This window comes from Nycticebus coucang, chromosome 1, assembly GCF_027406575.1.
Source record: "Nycticebus coucang isolate mNycCou1 chromosome 1, mNycCou1.pri, whole genome shotgun sequence".
Lineage (NCBI taxonomy): Eukaryota > Metazoa > Chordata > Mammalia > Primates > Lorisidae > Nycticebus > Nycticebus coucang.
Window position 1 is genome coordinate 36377541 of NC_069780.1, and position 25003 is coordinate 36402543.

Sequence of the window (25003 nt, forward strand, 5' to 3'; positions counted from 1 at the left end):
CTTTCCAGACATGAAGTTTCAACGATTAGAGACTTAACTTTAATATGCAAAGTAGAGGGCTGGGTAGACATGGAGGGGGTGCCAGTATAAATAATCACACAACTGGAAGTGGAAGTTTAGGTCATTTCCTATCCAAGGATATAGATAGGGCATATTGGATAATGGTCAGACTACCTGAAAGGAAACCACAAGCTGATTAGTTCCACTCCAAGGGATGGATTTTAAAAAGCAGCTCTTATTCTTTACCATTGATTAGAAGTCTAAATGGAAGGCTGCATATGGCGAAAGATATATACAGTCAGCCATTATCACAGAAGGGCAATGAATTATCCAGCATGCCTGCAGAGAACTCCCTAATCCACTCTTTCAATTTTCACTCTCACCTGTGAAAAAGCCTGAAACTGTATGCCAATTGGTTGTTAATAATGCACTCTGGAAGGGAGCAAGTTGAAATTGTTCCCAAAAACTGCAAATCAAGAGACAAAGTATGAGTGTCTACTACTGTTGAATGAAATTATATATCAGAATAAAAGACCGTGTCTGCATTACAGGCCTGAAGAATGCTTTCATGTAGTCTACAAACCCCATGGGCCCAGCAGCCCAAAACCCTGGAGTGCTTATATTTCTTCTCCCAGAAGAATATCCTCACATAGATGTAACTAACGGAAGCCTCCAAAAGGAAGTTTGTGATATAAAATTTAAAATAATTGTTTTTAGATTTGTAGTTTCCAGATTGGATTTCTACTCTGCCTGCCAAACATTCTCCTCCTTTTTCTGTGGGTTAGCTTAAAATATGGATTTCATTTGTTTATTCATAGAAGGAAGTGGTGATTGAGCCACTGTGTATAGGTGTTTTAGTGCCCCTAGCTTCACTCTCTTCCCTGAAAGGATTCTGTGAGGCATGATAGCTCCAAAGTTGGGAGGAAGGGAGCACATAGTGGGGCTGCAATTAGGAAGAACCAGCCCCACATCTGTCTGGTTTGGTCTGCAGCCCACCCTGCCGCAGCTGTCTCTCAAACTTACTGACTCATGCTCACCTCAATCCCTGGTCAGCCTTGATGCTGCCCTGTCCTTTGGATGCCAGTGTGGTCTCTCTGCGGCAGGAATGCTATCAACAAATTTCCACAGGTTCCATATATTTCAAGTAAGGGGAAATGTTTCATCCTCAAATGTGTCAAGTAGGGGAAAAACCCTCTTACAGTCTTTCTCTAAAAATGTGCATGTCTGTATTTATTGGATAAGAAAGATCAAATGTAAGCATCCCAGAGTTTAGTGCTATCCACACACCACTTATGAGCCAGGTAAAAGTGAGCCCCTTTAGTCTGCCATTCCCCTTCTCTGAGCTGCCAGAAACAGCTGTGAAGGAAAAGAGAACAATGTTACCCGCCCTGTCTACTTCACAGGGCTGTAGCACCAAATGATCTATGTAAATGGGCTTTTGTTGACTAACTCCCAATTAAATGTACTACATAATTATTAACCAGGAGTGTTTATCAGGCAGGCATATTTACACATCACTGTCAAAGTTGTAAGTTTATGCGCATGGAATATGAAAACAGAATGAAGTAAAGATACAAAGGAAGGAAAAGGAAGGATTTACAAGGAAGGGAGAAAAAACCACAAAGGACAAATGTGAGGGTACATCTGTACACGTTCAGTGGGAACATGAAGAAGTAGAACTTAAACAGATGTTTACTCAAGAACATCACTGTGATGGTTAATTTCATGTGTGAATTTGGCTGGGCCATGGTGCCCAGCTGTTTGGTCAAACACTAGATTAGATGTTGCTGTGAAGACATTTTGTAGATGTGATTAATGATTATTATCTGTTCACTTTAAGAAAAATAGAGTTTACTTAATAAGATAGGGGGCTTCATCCAATAAGTTGAAAGCCTTAACAGTAAAAATTGAGGTTTCCTAGAAAAGAAAGAATTCTATCTCAAGATTCAACATTGATCTTGAAAAAACAATACTTCATTTTATATGGAATCAGAAAAAACCTTGAATAGCCAAGACATTACTCAGAAATAAAAATAAAGCAGGAGGAATTATGCTACCAGACCTCAGACTATACTACAAATCAATAGTGATCAAAACAGCATGGTATTGGCACGAAAACAGAGAAGTAGATGTCTGGAACAGAATAGAGAACCAAGAGATGAATCCAGCTACTTACCGTTATTTAATCTTCGACAAGCCAATTAAAAACATTCAGTGGCGAAAAGATTCCCTATTTAACAAATGGTGCTGGGTGAACTGGCTGGCAACCTGCAGAAGACTGAAACTGGACCCACACCTTTCACCATTAACTAAGATAGACTCTCACTGGATCAAATATTTAAACTTAAAACATGAAACTATAAAAATACTAGAGGAGAGTGCAGGGAAAACCCTTGAAGAAATCGGTCTGGGCGAGTATATTATGAGGAGGACCCCCCGGGCAATTGAAGCAGCTTCAAAAATGCACTACTAGGACTTGATCAAACTAAAAAGCTTCTGCACAGCCAAGAACACAGTAAGTAAAGCAAGCAAACAGCCCTCTGAATGGGAGAAGATATTTGCAGGTTATGTCTCCGACAAAGGTTTAATAACCAGAATCCACGGAGAACTCAAACGCATTAGCAAGAATAGAACAAGGGATCCCATCGCAGGCTGGGCAAGGGATTTGAAGAGAAACTTCTCTGAAGAAGACAGGCGTGCGGCCTTCAGACATATGAAAAAATGCTCATCATCTTTAATCATCAGAGAACTGCAAATCAAAACTACTTTGAGATACCATCTGACTCCAGTGAGACTAGCCTTATCACAAAATCCCAAGACCAGAGATGTTGGCACGGATGTGGAGAAAAGGGAACACTTTTGCACTGCTGGTGGGAATGCAAATTAATACATTCCTTTTGGAAAGAGATATGGAGAACACTTAGAGATCTAAAAATAGATCTGCCATTCAATCCTGTAATCCCTCTACTGGGCATATACCCAGAAGACCAAAAATCACATCATAACAAAGATATCTGTACCAGAATGTTTATTGCAGCCCAATTCATAATTACTAAGTCATGGAAGAAGCCCAAGTGCCCATCGATCCACGAATGGATTAATAAATTGTGGTATATGTACACCATGGAATATTATGCAGCCTTAAAGAAAGATGGAGACTTTACCTCTTTCGTGTTTACATGGATGGAGCTGGAACATATTCTTCTTAGTAAAGTATCTCAAGAATGGAAGAAAAAGTACCCAATGTACTCAATCCTACTATGAAACTAATTTAGGGTTTTCACATGAAAGCTATAACCCAGTTACAACCTAAGAACAGAGGGAAGGGTGAGAGTGAGGGGAGGGAGGGGGGAAGTGAGTAGAGGGAAGGGGATTGGTGGGATTACACCAGCGGTGCATCTTACAAGGGTATATGTGAAACTTGGTAAACAGTCTGTGAAGCTAGTGAATGATGCCCCATGATCATATCAATGTACACAGCTATGATTTAATAATTAAAAAAAAAAGAAATCCTGCCTGAGTTTCCAGCTTCTTGGTCTGCCTCTGTGGATTTTGGACTTACCAGCCCCAGTGCATGAGCCAATTCCATAAAAAAAAAAAAAAAAAGAAAGAAAGAAAGAAAGAAAGAAAACCTGTGTGTGTGTCCTGTTGGTTCTGCTTCTCTGGAGAACCCTGATGGGTGCAATCATCAAGGCTGTTTTTACTGACAGGCCCATTGCATTCTTCTCGGTCTTCATCTTATTTACCGTTTTGCAGGAGCACATGCACTTGCAACTGGCCAGCAAGGCAGTGTAGAACAAATCTCCATGCAAATGATCGTTTGTGGTCACACTGAAAAGAGTTTGCTATCTCTCAAAGTCAGTAAATATCTCCATTTAGATACCTTACCAATAACTCAAGACTCAAAATATTCTAAACTGAAGTCTTTCTTCTCTATTGGAGGCTTCTTTTCTTGAGCTTCTGCTCTTGCAGTGCCCTCCTGTCCCCACTGGAAAATCATCCTCCGCTTCTCTCTCTGGCTGCTCTTCATATCTATCCTATGAATTCTGCCATTCTTCCTGGATACCTTTCCTCAGATGAAGCCCTCAGCACCACCCTCTACTGCTGTCTGCTCTTCTTTCTTTATTCTCCATCCCAGTGGCTTCCCCAGCACGAGGCCTGAGAGCCACCTGCACATCTCTCTCCTCTCTGCTGCTACACCTAGTCACGTGTGTCTGCCATGTCTACCTCATTAATGCCACCTGACTCAGTCTCATTCTCTAGCTACATCTCCCCTGCCACCATTCTTTCAGGCCATATTATTTCTCACCTGAGTAACTCCCATACTACCCTTGCCATCTCTCTCCATTCCTCCTCATTCTTTAGGCAAGCATGATAATGCGTTCCTGTGACCATGCTATGCCCCTGCATAAGTCCTTCCACTGCATACTGTTAGGGTGACTTCTTAGCATGGCTTTCAAGTCCTACAGAGCCTCAGCCTACTTCATGCTCCGCTTTCACTATTTTTTTTTCAACAATGATTTTTTATTTATTTATTTATTTATTTATTTATTTATTTATTTATTTATTTTTCATTGTTGGGGATTCACTGAGGGTACAATAAGCCAGGTTACACTGATTGCAATTGTTAGGTAAAGTCCCTCTTGCAATCACGTCTTGCCCCCATAAAGTGTGACACACACCAAGGCCCCACCCACCTCCCTCCTTCCCTCTTTCTGTTCCCCCCCATAACCATAATTGTCATTAATTGTTCTCATATCAAAATTGAGTACATAGGATTCATGCTTCTCCATTCTTGTGATGCTTTACTAAGAATAATGTCTTCCACATCCATCCAGGTTAATACGAAGGATGTAAAGTCTCCATTTTTTTTAAGGGCTGAATAGTATTCCATGGTATACATATACCACAGCTTGTTTGTTTTTTATTGTTGGGGATTCATTGAGGGTACAATAAGCCAGTTACACTGATTGCAATTGTTAGATAAAGTCCCTCTTGCAATCATGTCTTGCCCCCATAAAGTGTGACACACACCAAGGCCCCACCCCCCTCCCTCCATCCCTCTTTCTGCTTCCCCCCCCATAACCTTAATTGTCATTAATTGTCCTCATATCAAGATTGAGTTCATAGGATTCATGCTTCTCCATTCTTGTGATGCTTTACTAAGAATAATGTCTTCCACTTCCATCCAGGTTAATACGAAGGATGTAAAGTCTCCATTTCTTTTAATGGCTGAATAGTATTCCATGGTATACATATACCACAGCTTGTTAATCCATTCCTGGGTTGGTGGGCATTTAGGCTGTTTCCACATTTTGGCGATTGTAAATTGAGCTGCAATAAACAGTCTAGTACAAGTGTCCTTATGATGAAAGGATTTCTTTCCTTCTGGGTAGATGCCCAGTAATGGGATTGCAGGATCAAATGGGAGGTCTAGCTTGAGTGCTTTGAGGTTTCTCCATACTTCCTTCCAGAAAGGTTGTACTAGTTTGCAGTCCCACCAGCAGTGTAAAAGTGTTCCCTTCTCTCCACATCCAAGCCAGCATCTGCAGTTTTGAGATTTTGTGATGTGGGCCATTCTCACTGGGGTTAGATGATATCTCAGGGTTGTTTTGATTTGCATTTCTCTAATATATAGAGATGATGAACATTTTTTCATGTGTTTGTTAGCCATTCCTCTGTCGTCGTTAGAGAAAGTTCTATTCATGTCTCTTGCCCATTGATATAAGGGACTGTTGGCTTTTTTCATGTGGATTAATTTGAGTTCTCTATAGATCCTAGTTATCAAGCTTTTGTCTGATTGAAAATATGCAAATATCCTTTCCCATTGTGTAGGTTGTCTCTTTGCTTTGGTTATTGTCTCCTTAGCTGTACAGAAGCTTTTCAGTTTAATGAAGTCCCATTTGTTTATTTTTGTTATTGTTGCAATTGCCATGGCAGTCTTCTTCATGAAGTCTTTCCCCAGGCCAATATCTTCCAGTGTTTTTCCTGTGCTTTCTTGGAGGATTTTTATTGTTTCATGCCTTAAGTTTAAGTCCTTTATCTATCTTGAATCAATTTTTGTGAGTGGGAAAGGTGTGGGTCCAGTTTCAGTCTTTTACATGTAGACATCCAGTTCTCCCAACGCCATTTATTGAATAGGGAGTCTTTCCCCCAAGGTATGTTCTTGTTTGGTTTATCAAAGATTAGGTGGTTGTATAATGTTAGTTTCATTTCTTGGTTTTCAATTCAATTCCAAGTGTCTATGTCTCCTTTTTTGTGCCAGTACCATGCTGTCTTGAGCACTATGGCTTTGTAGTACAGACTAAAATCTGGTATGCTGATGCCCCCAGCTTTATTTTTGTTACAGAGAACTGCCTTAGCTATACGGGTTTTTTTCCGGTTCCATACAAAACTCAGAATCATTTTTTCCAAATCTTGAAAGTAAGATGTTGGTATTTTGATAGGAATGGCATTGAATAGGTAGATTGCTTTGGGAAGTATAGACATTTTAACAATGTTGATTCTTCCCATCCATGAGCATGGTATGTTCTTCCATTTGTTAATATCCTCTGCTATTTCCTTTCTGAGGATTTCATAGTTTTCTTTATAGAGGTCCTTCACCTCCTGCGTTAGGTATATTCCTAGGTATTTCATTTTCTTTGAGACTATGGTGAAGGGAGTTGTGTCCTTAATTAGCTTCTCATCTTGAATGTTATTGGTGTACACAAAGGCTACTGACTTGTGGACATTGATTTTATATCCTGAAACATTACTGTATTTTTTGATGACTTCTAGAAGTCTTGTGGTTGAGTCTTTGGGGTTCTCTAAGTATAAGATCATGTCGTCAGCAAATGATCCTCTGCTCCCATTTGGATTCCCTTTATTTCCTTGTCTTGCCTAATTGCATTGGCTAGAACTTCTAGCACTACGTTGAATAGTAAAGGTGACAGAGGACAACCTTGTCTGGTTCCACTTCTAAGAGGAAAAGCTTTGAGTTTTACTCCATTCAGTAAAATATTGGCTGTGGGTTTGTCATAGATAGGTTCAATCAGTTTTAGAAATGTGCCACCTATGCCTATACTCTTCAGTGTTCTAATTAGAAAAGGATGCTGGATTTTATCAAATGCTTTTTCTGCATCTATTGAGAGGATCATGTGATCTTTATTTTTGCCTCTGTTAATATGGTGGATATAGACTTGCGTATGTTAAACCAGCCTTGCATCCCTGGGATGAAACCTACTTGATCATGATGAATGACTTTTTTGACGATAAGCTGTAATCTATTGGCTAGGATTTTGTTGAGAATTTTTGCGTCTATATTCATGAGTGAGATTGGTCTGAAATTCTCCTTTTTGTTTGGGTCTTTTCCTGGTTTTGGTATCAGGGTGATGTTTGCTTCATAGAATGTGTTGGGGAAGATTCCTTCTTCCTCAATTTTTTGGAATAATTTCTGCAGTACAGGAATAAGCTCTTCCTTGAAGGTTTGATAGAATTCTGGAGTGAAGCCATCTGGACCAGGGCATTTTTTGGTTGGAAGATTTTTTATTGTTTCTTTGATCTCAGTGCTTGAAATTGGTCTGTTCAGGACCTCTATTTCTTCCTGGCTGAGTCTAGGGAGAGGGTGTGATTCCAAATATTGATCCATTTCTTTCACATTGTCAATTTCTGCGCATAGAGTTTCTGGTAGTATTCAGAGATGATCTCTTGTATCTCTGTGGGATCAGTTGTTATTTCCCCTTTATCATTTCTGATTGAGGTTACTAGAGATTTTACTTTTCTATTCCTCGTTAGTCTGGCCAATGGTTTATCTATTTTATTTATTTTTTTCAAAAAACCAACTCCTTGTTTCATTAATTTTCTGAATGATTCTTTTGTTTTCAATTTCATTGATCTCTGATTTGATTTTGGAGATTTCTTTTCTTCTACTGAGTTTAGGCTTAGATTGTTCTTCTTTTTCCAATTCCATAAGATCTCTTGTGAGATTGTTGATGTGCTCTCTTTCTGTTTTTCGAATGTAGGCATCTAAAGCGATGAATTTTCCTCTCAAAACTGCTTTTGCAGTATCCCACAGGTTTTGGTAGCTTGTGTCTTCATTGTTGTTTTGCTCAAGGAAGTCAATGATTTCCTGTTTTATTTCTTCCTTCACCCATCTGTTATTCAACAGAAGATTGTTTAATTTCCATGCCTTTGGGTGGGGTAGAGCATTTTTGTTAGGGTTGAGTTCCACCTTTAGTGCCTTATGGTCTGAGAAGATACAGGTAAAATTTCAATTCTTTTGATTCTGTTGATATTTGTTTTGTGTCCCAGGATATGATCAATTTTCGAGAATGTTCCATGGGGTGATGAGAATAATGTATATGCTCTATCTTTGGGATGGAGTGTTCTATATGCGTCTATCAAGCACAGTTGTTTTAGGGTCTCATTTCAGTCTCTTATATCCTTGTTTAATTTCTGTTTAGAGGATCTGTACAGCTCTGTAAGAGGAGTGTTAAGGTCCCCTGTTATTATGGTATTATCAGATATCATATTGCTCAGACTGAGTAAGGTCTGTTTCAAGAATCTGGGAGCATTTAAATTGGGTGCATAGATATGTAGAATTGAAATGTCTTCTTGTTGTATTTTTCCCTTGACCAATATAAAGTGACCATTTTTGTCTTTTTTGACTTTAGTTGCTTTAAATCCACATGTATCTGAAAATAAGATTGCAACTCCTCTTTTCTTCTGAATTCCATTTGCCTGAAAAATTGTCTTCCAACCCTTGACTCGGAGCTTTAATTTGTCTTTTGAAGCCAGGTGTGTTTCTTGCAGACAGCAAATGGATAGCTTGTGTTTTTTAATCCAGTCAACCAATCTATGTCTCTTTAGTGGGGAATTCAAGGCATTAACGTTTATTGAGATAATTGATAAGTGTGGTAGTATTCCATTCGTCTTATTTTGTGAGAGTCAATTGCTTAGTTTTATCTTTTGCATCAGTGTGGAGGTTTGGTTCTGTCCTTTAATTTCTGAGTTCTTACTTTGCTGCTGATCCATTGTGGTGGTCAGTGTGCAGAACAGGTTGAAGTATTTCCTGTAGAGCTGGTCTTGTTGTGGCGAATTTCCTCAATGTTTGTATATCCGTAAAAGATTTGATTTCTCCGTCAATTTTGAAGCTTAGCTTAGCAGGGTACAGAATTCTGGGCTGGAAATTGTTCTGTTTAAGTAGATTAAAGGTAGATGACCATTGTCTTCTTGCTTGGAAAGTTTCATTAGAGAAGTCTGCGGTCACTCTGATGGATTTGCCCCTGTAGGTCAACTGGCATTTACTCCTGGCAGCTTGCAGAATCTTTTCTTTTGTCTTGACTTTGAACAGGTTCATCACAACGTGTCTTGGAGAAGCTCGGTTAGAGTTGAGGCGACCTGGGGTCCGATAGCCCTCTGAAAGCAGTGTGTCAGAATCTCTGGTGATATTTGGGAAATTTTCTTTTATAATATTCTCTAGTATGGCTTCCATTCCTCTGGGGCATTCTTCTTCCCCTTCTGGAATTCCTATAACTCATATGTTGAAACCCTTCATAAAATCCCATAATTCTGACAGTGAACGTTCTGCTTTCTCTCTCTTCTTTTCTGCCTCTTTTACTATCTGAGTTATCTCAAAAACTTTGTCTTCTACCTCTGAAATTCTTTCTTCTGCATGGTCTAACCTGTTGCTGATACTTTCCATTGCATCTTTAAGTTCTCTGATTGACTGTTTCATTTCCTTCAGCTCTGCTATATCCTTTTTATATTCTTCATATCGTTCATCTCTGATTTGATTCTGTTTTTGGATTTCCTTTTGGTTATTTTCCACTTTATTAGCAGTTTCCTTCATTGTTTCCATCATTTCTTTCATTGTTGTCAACATATGTATTCTAAATTCCCTTTCTGTCATTCCTAACATTTCTGTATAGGTGGAATCCTCTGCAGTAGTTACCTCATGGTCCCTTGGCGGGGTTGTTCTGGACTGGTTCTTCATGTTGCCTGGAGTTTTCTGCTGATTCTTCCTCATGGGTGATTTCTTTTATCTGTTTCCTTGCCCTAATTTTCCTTTCACTTCCTCTTGCTCTTTAAGTTCTCGTGCCTGTTGACTAAGGGTTACAGGACCAGAAGGGTGAGAAGGTTTAAGAGCAAAAAAGGGATGAAAGAAAGGAAGACCGAGTGATAAGGAAAAAAAAAAGAAAAATAGAGAAAGGAGAGGGGGTGGGTAAAAGGAATATTGACAAAAAGAAGAGAGGCACAGAAAGAGGGAGACAGAGCAATATAGGTGTACAGTAGCGTACTTTGATACAACCTTAAAAAAAAACCACCTTCTGGGGGTGCCCAGTTGGGTGGTTCCCTTGAGGTCAGCAGCTCTTTGCTAACCTGATCAGACACAGTACCCCACCTCCACCAAGTAGAGAGGAAAGACAAAAATGCTATAAATCAAACCAAAACAAGCAAACAGAAAACTTTATGGGATAAAATTGGCTGGAAAAACCAAATAATAGCAGTAGAAACACTAACAAAAATGAAGTTCTAATTATTGAAATAGGCAGCAATGGGAAATTATAATTAAACTAGAAAAATTGAGAAAGAAAAAGGATCTGTATGGAAAAGGTTGAACTTAAAAAACAAAACAACAATCCACAACATCAAAATAAACAAAAAAAACAACCAAACTAAAAAAAAAAAAAAAAAAAACCACAACCAAAAACAAAGCAGTATGTATATGTTATTGAATATTGTCTGGGCAACACGTGGTCTTCTGGGGTATGAGATATTAATCACAGTTTTGATACGAGTGGAGGCTGCTAGTTTCTCAAACCGCAGCAGGTAGACACCCTAAATCTCTCTTCAGCCCACTTAAAAGGCACTTTGAACTTGTTCACTTACTGAGCAGAAGCTTTCTCAGGGAAATGCTAGTCGCTGGAATCACTGCTGAAGTGGTTATCCACTTACCCTGTGTGTCAAAACTGGTCTCCCTCTGCCCCTGAGGGTTAGGGCTGCAAGGCGGCTCAGACCCCACCCTTAGGCTACTTGGTCGCTGGGTTACCAGCTCCCACCCAATTCCAGCTCTGCGACCCTGAGGGCGGAGCTTGCTGGGGCAGATCGCTCACAATGTCTGCCTGTGACCCAGAGCCAAATACTATTAGCTCCGTCTGGCTCAGCGGCTCAGACTGGGGCCCTAGACAAAGGCCAAAGTTCTCCTCACTCCCGCTCAGGCTCTCCCCAAGGCAGTTCAGCTGAGTGCCAAGTCCAAAGATACCAAAACAGTTCACAGGTAAGGCCTTTCTGGTTTGCAGTCTCGCTGCTACTGAACTTACAGTTGTGGGCGGGTTTAGACAGATTGAACACACGCGACCACTTGCCGATTTTCCACTGTTTTAGTCCTCCTCTTGGGGTCCAGAAGTCTCTCGCTGACTCCCTGTATCCTCTCAGGGGTGATGATAGGCAGATCCCACCAGCCAGAGATGCCTGGAGTCCTCTATCCCCAGACTCACGGTGCCCAGATGCAAGGAAGCTGTTACTCGGCTGCCATCTTGCTCCGCCTCTCCCACTTTCACTATTTACTCAGTAATCCTCTCCCTGAACTTCACATTTCAGCCTTGTTTAATAAGCAGCTCCTCAAACTGCCATTTCTTCTTGTGTCTTAAGGGCTTTGAAAATACCTCTTTGAAAAAGAAAATACACCCTGCTTTGATTTCTCATCTCAACAAGTCTTGGCTTTTCTCTGATCCAGAGGTATCTCTGGTCCAGTCCCCTCCATGCCCACATCTGTGTTACTGCCCATCTCTACCATCCTCCCTTTGTGCCTTGTCATATCCTGAGCACACTGCTTCTCTCATTATATTGCCATGTTTGGCTTTTGTTTTGTTCCCCCACTAGATTCTAAGGTCCTTGAAGACAGGGGCCATGTCTTACCTTCCATTTTATCTCCATGATATAACACAGAGGGCATGGCACATCGTAGGCAGCCAGTATTAGTTTAATGATTGAATTAGTGAATGAGTGGGCACTATCTATTGAATAACTATATGAGCTAATCATTAACAATCCTATAAAGTCTCTCCTGCCTCTATCCTATATTACATCCCTTATACATTTCCTTCACCATATAGAACTACATTCTTTGAAAAAATTATGCAGAAATAATGCCTGGAGATGTATGTTTGCATCTGTATATGTGCATGTGGTGTGTACCTTTGAGGCTGATATTAGCAAGTAACAAAACAAGCAAGTTTTATTTTATTTAACCCAAGAAAATGTTAAGAAAGCATGAGAACTTGCAACAAAAAGTGCATTAAAATATCAATACTGATATTTTTTAAAACAGATAAACATTTAAAACTATTTAAACCTGGAATGCTCTAGATTCTATGACTTGTTTCTAAACACACCTATGATGTGTTTCTAATTCCACCAAAGCAAAAACTAAAGTTCATTTAATACGTAAAAGAGGAGATTCTTTCCGTATTATAGCCCACAATTCAGTTCAGACCAAACAAGGCATTTAGTTAATTTAAGTCAAATTTAGGCAAGCTTCAAGATGTGCACATAATCAGAAATGAAATAGAAATCACTCTTTGTAGAGGAGGAATCACAGCATTTTAAGTTACTAGTTTGGAAGAATGGGGACATTGAGCTCTTCCCTGTCATCACACGCTGCCAAAGATTATTAAATATTTAGTCATTCATGAAGAAGCTGCAATCCCTCAAATCACTTACTTGACCTTGTTCAAAATACTAGCATTCAGGCTCAGCACCCATAGCTCAGTGGGTAGGCCTCCAGCCACATACACCAGGGCTGGCGGGTTCGAACCTGGCCTGGGCCTGCTAATCAACAACAACAACAACAACAACAACAAATAGCCAGGCATTGTGGCAGGTGCCTATAGTCCCAGCTACCTGGGAGGCTGAGGCAAGAGAATCTCTTAAGCCCAAGAGTTTGAGGTTGCTGTGAGTTGTGACGCCACGCCACTCTACCAAGGGCAACATAGTGAGACTCTGTCTCAGAAAAAAAATATATATATATATTAGCATTCAAAATAGGACAAAAATGCTTTGTAACAGCACCTTATTTTTCAAGTGGCTTCCTTGAATACAGCTACTTATTGCTTTATAAATCCAAAGGTGTCATATAGCTACTTCCCTATTTTGTTCCATAAGATAGTTACAGGTCTGCACAGGCAGACAGCCCTAGGAATTCAGCAACATGACCAAGGATTTGGTCACATGAAAGTAAAACAGGGAAGAGTGACATGATAGCCTCTTTGTTAGTAGACTGGATATCAGAATGGCACACAGGTGTCCATCCATCAACTGACAGCAAAAACTTTAAAACTGAGACATTTTAAGAAACGTCTTGAATGTTAAAAAGAAATCCAAGGTTCTCAATACTAATATGAAACCAATATATAAGCAATTACACATCTATACAAATGATAAAACACAAAAACAGTCTAGCAAAGGGGGAGGAGAGAGGAGGGAGGGCAGCGAGGGAGGAGGGGGGAAGGTGATTGGCCGGATCTTACCTAATGTGTACAATGTGAGGGTGTTCAGCATGCCCCCGGCTGATGGGCTTTAATACAACTTGAACTTTACCTTGGAAGTGAGAACAATGTAACCTAATAATTTGTACCCTAATATTAATTTGAAATTTAAAAAACTGAGATGTTCCTTTCTAGTTTTCTTTTTAGAAAGTCTAACTACTTTGTGCTATTTGTTTTGCTTTTTATTTTTTAATTGGACAAGAAACACCTTTTCAGTTCCCTCTGATTTTCACCTAGGAAGTGTCATGGAGAGAGAGAAGATTCAGTCCTAAACTCTTAGTTTTTCCCACCTCAAGAAAGTTATTCTAAAAGCATTAGTCATTTTTTTTCACAAAAGCTTTGCTACAAGCTTAACTTCATTCTGAAATAACTGGGAATATAAAAAAAAAAGATAGATAACCACAATTGTTTCTAGTGAGGAGATTACCCTGGACCTCATAACTGATATAGACCTCAGGTAATGAAGCACTATTGGTCCTGAAAGACATGGGGAGTGCTGAAAGATAAAAAGCTCTCATTATCAATGAGGTTACGAAGTAACCTGGCAGGCCTGGATCTCCTGGCCAGGCATCAATAACCTACTTTTTTTACAAATTTCAACTTGTTATTGTTCTTTTTTTTTTTTTTTAAGTCTTTTTATTTCTTTTTCTGTTCAAGGTTTCTAGCAATAATAGTTTCAATGAATGTTCTTCTTTAAAATGTTAAAAGATTGAGGTCACATTATTACACAAGTGGCATACATATCTCTGGGGATTTCTAGTTCTTTCTATTTTTTAAGGAATTATTTCCAGATGGGACAGTGGAGACTGGCTATTTACTGAATTTTTTTACCTTTTCTTCTAAGTCAACCACTGCATTCCTCTACCTCTCTTGTAGTTGGGTGACTTGACTCTTGCCAAAGCGATGTGATCAGAAATGATATAAATGGTAAAATTGTATACTTTCAGTACTGGTCAAAAAAGCCTCCCATGTAATGCTCCACTGTCTTTTCTTTCCTATTTGATGTTTGTCATGTCCATGCCCAGAATAGCTTTGCAACATGCATGTTAAAGGTGACAGTACATTCACTATATATAAGAAATAAATTTCTACTGTGGTAAGCCACTAATATTTTAAGGTCTGGCTGTTATAACAGCTCAAGTTATTCTAAAATAGATGGTACTCAGAAATAGACCACAAGAAAAAATAATGTTGCAAAGAAAAATACTGTCAATATTTTTGTATGTCTATTTATTTCTCCTCCACTTCCTACCACTTTTTTTTTTTTTTTACTTTAGCAGCCTTATTTATCTCAATTTGGGGTCGATATCCATTGTGTTCTGCTTAACCTGTCATTACATTCTATGCAGTTGGACATGGTAGCACATGTCTGTTCCATAGTCCTAGCTATTCAGGAGGCTGAGGCAGGACGATCACTTGTGCCCTCAAGGCTGCACTGGGCTATGATGACACCATTGCACCCAACCTGGATGTCAGAGTGAGACTTTATTTTCTTTAAAAAAAAAAAAAATAGCAGAAAAAGAATGAAAACAAATAGCTGCTAAATACAGCACCCCATACAAACATGGCAGCCTAAACCACTCGTAAGAGAAGACATGAAGACAGTGGGGAATCTGTTCTAGGTTAAGTATTCTTAGTTACATTCTTTTTTTCTATTTCCTGTATCAGGAGACAAGCCTATGTGCCAGGACCCAAAATGAACTACCTATCTGTGATAGCATAGGGTCATCCTACTATAATTCTGGCCCCAAACAGCTTTTAAACACAATTAATTCTTCAGGTTTTTATTTCATTGATTTTCCATAGCAACAGTTACAGGGACTGAATGCATACAGCTATTCTTGTATTTTGTACCAATATGGTACAAGATGGTTGCTCCCTCCATTAATAATAATGCCGTATTAATAGTCACTACATATTTAAAAGCATACTTTTGGATCCCACCTAAAAATAATAATATTTTAATAATTAAGCAAGAATATAACAAAGAAGTAATTAAAGGACCATTTGCTGAAAGTTCATGAAAATTTCATACTTAGTTTTGTAGACTCAAGAGGTAAAGCTCACAGTGCCACATAATTTGTTCCATAATAATTCGATGATTCACCAGTTTGTTTTAAGTAACAAGCAGTACTAAAGAACACATACTAGTTGTTGAGATCTACAGTTAACTAAGAAGTATTGAGAACACATACTAGATGTTGAGATTTACAGTTAACTAAGAAGTATTTACTATGAGCCATACATGACAAATAATAGGATAAGATGCAGCAAAGAGAGGTGGTCACACTGAAATCTTACTTGCTTGAAAAACGTCATGTGCATGGAGAACAATGGGCTTTAAGAAGAGACTGATCTGGGTTCAAATTCCAGTTCTGCCTCCTCCTAGATGTACATTTTTAGGCAAATCACTTAATTAGCATCAATTTTCTCCCCCATAAAATGAGTATAATAAATCTCTCGATCCAGGGATGTTATGAGAACTGGTATGTAAAGTGGCACATGGTAAGCAGTTGTTATAAATTATAGTTGTTAGTATATCAGGAAAAGGTTTACTTTTGTCTTAAAAATCATATCATTTTTTCAAGACGAAGTAAAGTTATCAGAGTTTTTCATCTGAACGTTTTAAAGAGATTTCTTTTCCTAATTCATCCCCCACATTGCAGAAATTGTACTGTAAGCTTAACTTGGCTAAGTCTGCTTCACTCATCTGTCAACAAGATTCTAGGGTTCACACCATGCTGACAATTGTTAAAGGTGAACGGGACAGGACAGGCTACACAAGTGCATTGTATTTCACACCTCAGAGGGTTCTAGCTACCAACAATAACATCACATCTCTGTCAGTCAAGCATAATCACAGGGCTTGATAGACTGATGCAAATAAAACAGCCAGTTAAAAAAAAGGTCTCCTGGCTCTTTTCTGGCTACAATTATAGGACTTGCTTGATTCTGTGACCTGTGAATATTAGAGTGACACTTCCTTTTGGGCCAAAAAGACAGAAAAACTGCATTCCCCCTTTTGACTCTGAAAAGGATTGAAAGTATAACATTTGTTCCATTTGAAAACCCTGAAATCATTTTGTAAATTTTGACTAAACTTTTTGCTTCTTATTAAAATACAGACTTATGTTTAGAATATCTGAGGTAGAAAGTACTATTTGATAATCAGGTAACACAATGGTCAAGCAAATCATTCCAGCAAATATGGTTGTGGTGTCTGAGCCGGATACTCAAATTGCCTGCGTGAAGTCCTTTCAAGCAATATGCTAATACATGTTACTTTTATGAAAAAGAAAAGAGAAAAAAGTATCTGACAGCACATAAAAACAAATTATATACATTATCACAAAATTGTTTCATTGCAGACATTCACAGCAGAAACTGCTATGGTAGCAGTATCTTTTTGTCAAAATGGATAAGGCTGAGTAATAAACTGAACACAGCTTCCCAGAGAGTAAATTGATATGAAGTACCTATTTCAAGTTTTATTTCAAGGTTTAAATTATAAACGATCTCAATATTCAATACAGAAACTGACAAAAGAAACACATACAGCCACACATAATTCTAGCAGAATATATTCAAGTTTTCTAAAATACATCAAATGAAGATGTAAATGTAAATTTGGTAAACTAAATTTTATCAGAAGTATAGTTATTTTTCTTTTTTTCTTAATCTTACTTGAGAGTATACTTCAAGGGGGCAATGAAAAATGATGACTCTTAATGCCAGCGAGAGACAATGAGATTGGCCTTTATCCTGTGGGCCATGATTTTTTGTTTGTTTTTTTTTTTTTTTTTTTTTTTGGCCGGGGCTGGGCTTGAACCCACCACCTCCGGCATATGGGACCGGTGCCCTACCCGTTGAGCCACAGGCGCCGCCCTTTTTGTTTGTTTTAATGAGTGCCCAATGTTGTCTTTTGCGTTATTGGAGCACTTTTTACAATGAAGTGAGAGTGAACGACAATAAAATACACATCAGGACAGCTGGGCACACTCCATAATCTTTCTGGACACAGGAAGCCATAGCACCACGGAAGCTCAGAGCCAGAAGCAAGTTTGAGGGACTTACTTGACATGGGCTCTGTGCCAAGGCTACTCACCAGAATCAAGACTATTCAACTTCTCAGACTACCTTTGTGCTTCAGAGTACAAAATGAAGGCGAGGAAGATTGTGATGAAAATGGCTGCATATGCCTGATATTTTATCCAATTTCTTATTTGTGGAGGTAGTTTAATTTTTTTAAAGATGCAAAATAAGGAAACTAAAATATCTCTGAAAATAAAATTACAGAAACTATCAGTTTACAGTTGACCCTTGAATAACACAGAGTTGAACCGCATGGGTCCACTTACACGTGGAGTTTCTTCTGCCTCTGACACCACTGAGGAAGCAAGATGCACTTTTCTTTCTTCCTCCTTCTCCCCCACAGCCTACTGAATGTGAAAACTATGAGGATGAAAACCTTTCTGATGACCCGCTTTTGTTTAATGGAAAGTGAACATATTTTGTCTTCCTTGTGATTTTCTTAGTAACATTTTCTTTTCTCTAGCTTACTTTATTGTAAGAATACAGTATATAATACATATAAAACACAAGATATGTCTTAATTGACTGTTTATGTTATCAGTAAGGCTTCTGATCACCAGTAGTCTATCAATTATTAAGTTTTAAGGAAGTCAAAAGTTATAGATGGACTTGTTACTGGTACCTCAACCCTAACATTGTTCAAGAGCTAATTATACATAAAATTAAAGTGGTACTAAAAATAGTTAAGAGTATCTTCACTGGAAATTAAAATTGTCAGCAATTGGGTATTGTCTCCAAATTACTATATTGTTGATAAATTTAATAATAATAGTATCATGTTCATTAATATTTATTCAGATATAAAAAATATACTAGATATGTGTTATAATGCCATCTCCTCTAAGGCAAAATCTGATGGAAGACAAACACTTCTTAGAAATCACATACAAAGGTTTAGAAATTAGAGGCTGAAGAGGATTTCACTATATTTTCCCCATAAAGACTCCCATGATATTTGGTTGTAAGCACTACGATGAAACCTCCTTGCATGAATAAAGATAGCATAATCAATAGATTTTTATCCTCTTTTTTCACAATTAATGATTTTTTCATCTTATCAAATATGAACAATTCAAATTACCTTTTAGTCAGTATGAAAACTCATGATTCTGCCTTATTTCTTGGATTTGATGCAATTTGCTAAATGCATTATAACTTCCTTAAAATGTAGTCAAGGTGGGGCAGTATTAACGCTTGTCATATAGATTAGCCATTTTACGTTTTTGGTCATGCTTTCATTATATGTAATTTATATCAAGAAATATGATTTGGCCCAAGGTCTTCCAAATTTGTGTAACAATGATCCATGTTATAACACAACTATAATTGATAAGAAATAGGGATGAAATGGTAAGCTCAATGGATTTGAAATTAGGCATATTTAATTGAATTTCATCTTTGCAAACCCTCTAGCTGTGCAACCTTTGGTAATTAACCTAGATGAGCCCAGTTGCCTTACTGAACAATGGCAACGGTAACATCAGAGGGATATGGGAAAACAAAATGAAATTTTCCCTGTAAAGTGCCCAGAATATTGCCTGCCATATACTAGGGGCTTCATGATGTATAATAAAAAATGTATTATAAGAAAAGGGAGAACCACCAAAACCTGTAGGTAGAGAATTTAGACTAACAGATGGCCCCAAGAAAGCCAGAGCTATTTGATTTCTTAAATGTACAAAGACCCAAAGAGGAAGTACGAGAATCCTGAGCATCACCGCAAGGCAAGGATTTAACTGCTTCTTGGCATGGCGAATGCGGGTTTCATAGAAAGAAGCCTTGAACACTCTACTCTGGACATAACCTCTGCAGTTTCCTCTGCGTAGTAGTGGTTTGTTATTTAACTTAATATGAAGAGGTTTAAACACAAAGCCAAAGAGCATAAAGGCTCCTAGACCTGGGGCATGCCATCTGCCTAGCATTAAGCAAGAGCTGGAAGTCAGTTACAGAGCAAAGTCATATCTAATATGATTTATGTTCCATCCTTGAATGTGGCAGGAAGACTGCAAAAGATATTTGGAAGCCAATGCTTCCTTTGACTAAAGTAACCGAGTATATGCTAAGCCCCTCTGCCTGGACCATGCTGGCCTGTTAGATAAGTCGCCAGTGTGGAGTCTGTGAACCCGGGAGCAAAGTAGCTATCAGGGATGAGGAAATATCTTGAGGCCAATGATCATTGCTACCGTAAATGCACAGTGCACAATATAAACACTGAGGTCAGACAACAGATATCCAGGACATTAGTCAAAAACACATCTAGCTCAAAGCTGACAAGATAATCTGTTCCTATGAGTGCAAAGCAGACTGGAATGCTGCAACTATGACCTACTCAAGCCAAGAAAAAAGAAAGTGAAACTCTCCAAGGGCTCCATCTCAGGCTCTTTATGCAGGCAAAACTCCAACAGACTTCAAAGGGAGTGTAGCCTAAGGAGGAGGTACAGCTCCAAGCCCACAGGGGGTATCATTTCCGTGATCATGTTGCCATCTACATTTGGTGGACTGGCAAATGCAAATATTTCAGATACAAGTTTAAACAGATGAAAAAAGAAGTGTGAAATAGCTTGGAGATTTTCTTGCAAAAGAAACCTCAGTATTCCAGAAAAAGCATTTAAAATCAGAAGCTTCATAAATTATCCACAAGTCCCGCAAGGGTAATTGATGTGTGATTGTATCAAAAATAAATGTGTTTTTTTTTTTTTTTCAAATTGACACATACTGTACTTAAACATATCACATGGTCATAAAATTACGTACTTAAATAATTTTCCAAATTTCAGTACTCTTACAAGCTTAGTAATACTTTCTCATTGAAGTGTAGATTGTAACTTAATGTTTTAAGGAAGTTTTAACATACATGATCCTGATAAATGCAGAAGAACCAAAATGCAGCAAATGTACTTACAGGAGGACCTATGGGTATGGGGAGTGGAGAGATAAGAAAAAAGAGAGATGTATTAGTAAATATGGAAATATTAAGGTTTAATAAAAGATTAGAACAACATCATAATCACTAGCATAATACATGGAACACAGAGATTATTTAGAATTCAGTGATTCGTTATCTTTCTTTTCTTCTCTTTATTTTTCTTTCTTTCTTTCTTTCTTTTTTTTTAGGTCACAGAGCCTTTGAGACCATCTAGGAAACATGTACTTATATCTGCATACAAAATCTTACATAAAATTTCAAGAAATATTCAGATTCCCTGAGGCCTGTCTATGGATTACTGTGAGGTTCATGTATCTTAATTAAAGACTGTCTAATTTATAAAAATTTAGATAAAGTATGAATTAGAAGGCTCTTTGGTACTTTGTGGTAGACCAGTCATAGAGAATTGACATATAACTTTTTGGAGTTTACTGAAACAGCCAAATCAGAAATGTACCTATTATCTGTTCTAAGAATGCATTTATTCAACACTACTGTAAATATGTGAAAGACTAAGTTTAATGTTAACAGAGGTTTCTTTAAAACTGTGTATTCTCATCCAAATAGAAAAAGTATAGGAAACTTTCAGTATTTCACTCAATTAAAACACCAGTTTCAAGTAACAAGGAAGTTGGAAACTGACTTTTAATATTTTCCATAAAACTTTGCATAGTGCAAAATTTTCATTCTTTTCCTTTTTTTTTTTTTTTTTGACCAGGGCCGGGTTTGAACCCACCACCTCTGGTATATGGGGCTGGCACCCTACCTCTGAGCCACCCAGACTTCTTATTTTAACACAAAGATCATTTTCACAATTATCTGACTCCACTAAGGTTTTGGCATTTCTTTTTACTTAAAATAAATTTATAAAGCATCCTGTCTTATAAAACTTTGTATTTTGTGAAAGGGTACATATACAAGTTTCCAATTATTTAGATTCAACAAAGTTTAAAGATAGCTTTTAAGAATACTCTTTTAAAAATTAAGCAAGTACTTTACTCAAATTAACACATTTTAATAAGCCCTTTTATTTCGATGTCTTTTTTAAAACAGAAGAGGAAATGAGAAGACCACATTTAATAAAAGTATTTTATTAAATATTAATCTGCTATTTGATGCTCTCGACAGGTTAGTATTTCCACTGTTTCAACCCTTAGTAATTGATTATTTTTAATACTGATAAATACTTACAGAAAATATTGAAAAATAACATTTCATAGCATGCTAGAGTCAAGCCATCTTGCAAGGAAGATGGCCTGATAAGACTTCATGTGGTCATTTTTAGCTTTTGAATCTTATACTTTATTAAACAAGTGAAACAGTAAGTGAACTCACTTAAAAAGATTACCTCGGTTTCAAAAAAATTTTTTATTTGGCTTTTCTGCTTGACTTTGCATACTGGGATTTGGCCTGAGAGGAAAAATTTACTGGGAGTCAGGACAACTGGTTCTATTTCAAGTTCTCTGCTCATAAAAAATTGCATGGCCTTGGCCAAATCACCTGACTGCTTTGGGCCTCTACTTCTTCAACTACAAAATGAAAACTTGGGATTGATTACTAAGGCTCCTGTCATCACTAAAATTCTATGGTTATACAAGAAGGATAAAAATTCCCCAAATTTTGAAAAGAATCAGAGTAAAAGCATGACAAAATTGTGCCAGTTGGATAAAATAATAATAAAGCTTTCCAAGGCATGTGCCCCAGTGTCCCAAGGCAGTTGCTTTTGCAGAGGACCTCCATTTGTTGACCACCTACAGAGATGAAAACATGGGTGATGCTGTCCTCGGTGCAGCTAAGAAAGCTTCCATTGTACACAGAAAGGACAGACTTAACTTGACCCAGCCCAAATTGGGTGCTGGCAGTTACTAAACTGTAATCAACAATATTTTGCAATTTCCCTCTTACAGTTTAATGGAAATAAGGAGAAGATTAAAAACAAAATCTAGGTCTAACAGAGAAGATTTAAACACAGACACAACCTCCAACAAGACATTATTAATTAGAAGGAACAGATGTGGGAACCTAACCAAAACGTGAATGACACAGAGCAGCTGAAAGAGAGACTTACCAGATTCTCCTCTTCGGCCCCTCTTACCTCGTTTCCCTGGAGGGCCTGAAATACAAAAAATAATTTTTTCAGTAGTCTTATCTTTTTTTTTCCTGGGTCCAAAATGGCTAGTAAATAATTTCTGTATATTTCTCACTGTTTTTAACTTCAAGACAGGAGCCAGATATTTTTAAAGGTCAGTATTGTCTTTAGTGTTTCAGGAAAACTCTCAGGTGTCATTTACTCATAAAAGCTGCATCTAATCATCTAGTGTTACTTAAGTAGGATCACTAATAATTCAGCATTTTTGTTTATCTTGCTCAGAGATCATCAATAAAGAAAAGTTTTGCTAAGAAAATTGGGGTGACATTGAGACTTTATGTTTCTTAGGAATATTTCTTTTCTGAAAGTTTCAGTATATTAATAACTAAAAGTACAAAGTCCAAACTTTGAGTTTATTTTCAGTCAGGTCTATCACGATTCATCTGAAAATACTTAGTTAACAGTTAAATGTATATATTGACATTTGAAATAATCCTTAAAAATATTTCTGTTTTATTAAATGTGAATATATTGGACTTTCTCTAATTAAGAACCATCTGACTAAAATCACAATTGGACAGTGTTTAGGAAGTAACTAGAGGCTTGATTGGCTGGCTCATTATTGACATTCAACAAATAAGTAGACTTTATGACAATCTCATTTTAAAAGTAGAGATTAACCTTTTTATCCCAGAAAGTTGCCAGTAAAGACCACCTAGCTAGTATGCACCCAACTTAGCACAAGAGCCTGGACAGTCATGTCTTTCAAGCCATTATTCTCAGTTATATAATTTCTGTCCTCATTTCCTTGAGTTCCACTGAATTATGGTTCTCAGGCAAATAGAAGAGAATAATTAGCCCACAATGAAAATTGAAGTCTTATAATATTTGCTAGGAGAAAAAGGCCAAGGAAAATAGTGAATTGTTTGGTTTTAAAGAATGAGCTGCTAAGTAGCACTGATGACTTCCAAACTCCAGAAAGTTCAAGACACAAGCAACATAGGTCTTAGTATCCAGTCGACTTTCAAAGTGATCTTGAGCTACTGGCTCCCACATGGAAACCCCATCGTGAGAAATAAAAAAAAAGCCACCAGTGGGGCAGTTAACTTCCTCCCAAACCCTTACAAAAACTAAGTCTGACCATCTGTGCTTTGTAAGAAGTCAAAAAACAAGCAATAAAATCAATGAAAATATCAAGGGAAACAGCTTTGCAACAAGACCCAAAACTGTCAATAGAAAATTCAGGTTTCTTTCTATATTCTGAAATAAAGAGATGTTTTCATCATATTCAAGGTATTTTGAATTTGGAACAGGAGGATATAAATAAGCAAATAAACCTGGGAGACCCTGATAGGTATGAAAACACACATTTATACACAGTTCAGACACACACATACACATATGTATTGATATATTTACATATTCTGATATGTACAATGTCCTTAAGACTACAAGTTATATTTTTTCTATTATAATATTATTTACAAACTATTCAGCAATTAGTATATACTTATGAAGTCTGTAGTTCACACAGTAGGCCTTTAGGAGAAGCCATTGTTTTTTTTTTTTTTTTTTTTTTTTTAATTTGGCCGGGGCTGGGTTTGAACCCGCCACCTCCGGCATATGGGACCGGCGCCCTACCCGCTGAGCCACAGGCGCCGCCCAAGGAGAAGCCATTGTTAAATGTAGATGAGAATTTCCCAGCATTGACGACAGAGGTTCTAAGATTGAATTTATACTTCAAGTGGCCAGTAAAAATAATTCACATTAAACACATGGAAGGGAAAGTCAGGAATATTCAAGGATGAATATAAAATTATAAAAACTACCAAAGGGAAATTACAATGGACGGTACTTTCAGTGACTGTGTCCTACTCACAACAAAGGTGCCAGAGGGCCCAGTCCTAACTTAGAACATGTGTTAGAAGGCTATAATTATTACCAATTGATTGGAAATTCCATTTGCCATTTTATCATTGAAGAATGTTTCTTTTAAACAGTAAAATTTATCAAGTAAAAACAATAGATTATACAAATGTTTAAAAAAAACTTAAGCTTTTAAAAACATTTTAACCATAATAGATATGAAAATGACGAAAGAAGCAACAATATCTTTGGAAGAAATGAAGAAACAAAGAAAGAATATTTCTGAATATTTCTGTATGTTTAAGGAAATGAATCAAATTCTGTGGTAAACCTGCTTGTTATATTGAGAGTTGAAGAACATAATGCAAGTAAACTAAAAAGACACTTGGCAAGACAGATATCTATTGAATGGTAGCTTTTACAAAAAACATCATGATATTTGAGAGAGAAGATGAGGCTAAACTAAGTTATGAAAAGCTGGATGGGAATCCAGACTCCACTGAA

The 25003-nt window shown here is 37.5% G+C and overlaps 1 protein-coding gene across 1 annotated transcript in view; it reads right to left on the reverse strand.

The window, feature by feature from the left end:
* Positions 1 to 25003, reverse strand: part of COL25A1 (collagen type XXV alpha 1 chain) — a 535414-nt gene that overhangs the window by 230410 nt on the left and 280001 nt on the right. Inside the window, exons 3-4 of the mRNA XM_053564529.1 lie at positions 22613 to 22657; positions 20521 to 20528 (exon numbers count right to left, since the gene is read on the reverse strand). Of these exons, the coding sequence (XP_053420504.1) occupies positions 20521 to 20528; positions 22613 to 22657 (53 nt within the window). The remainder of the gene's footprint in view (positions 1 to 20520; positions 20529 to 22612; positions 22658 to 25003) is intronic.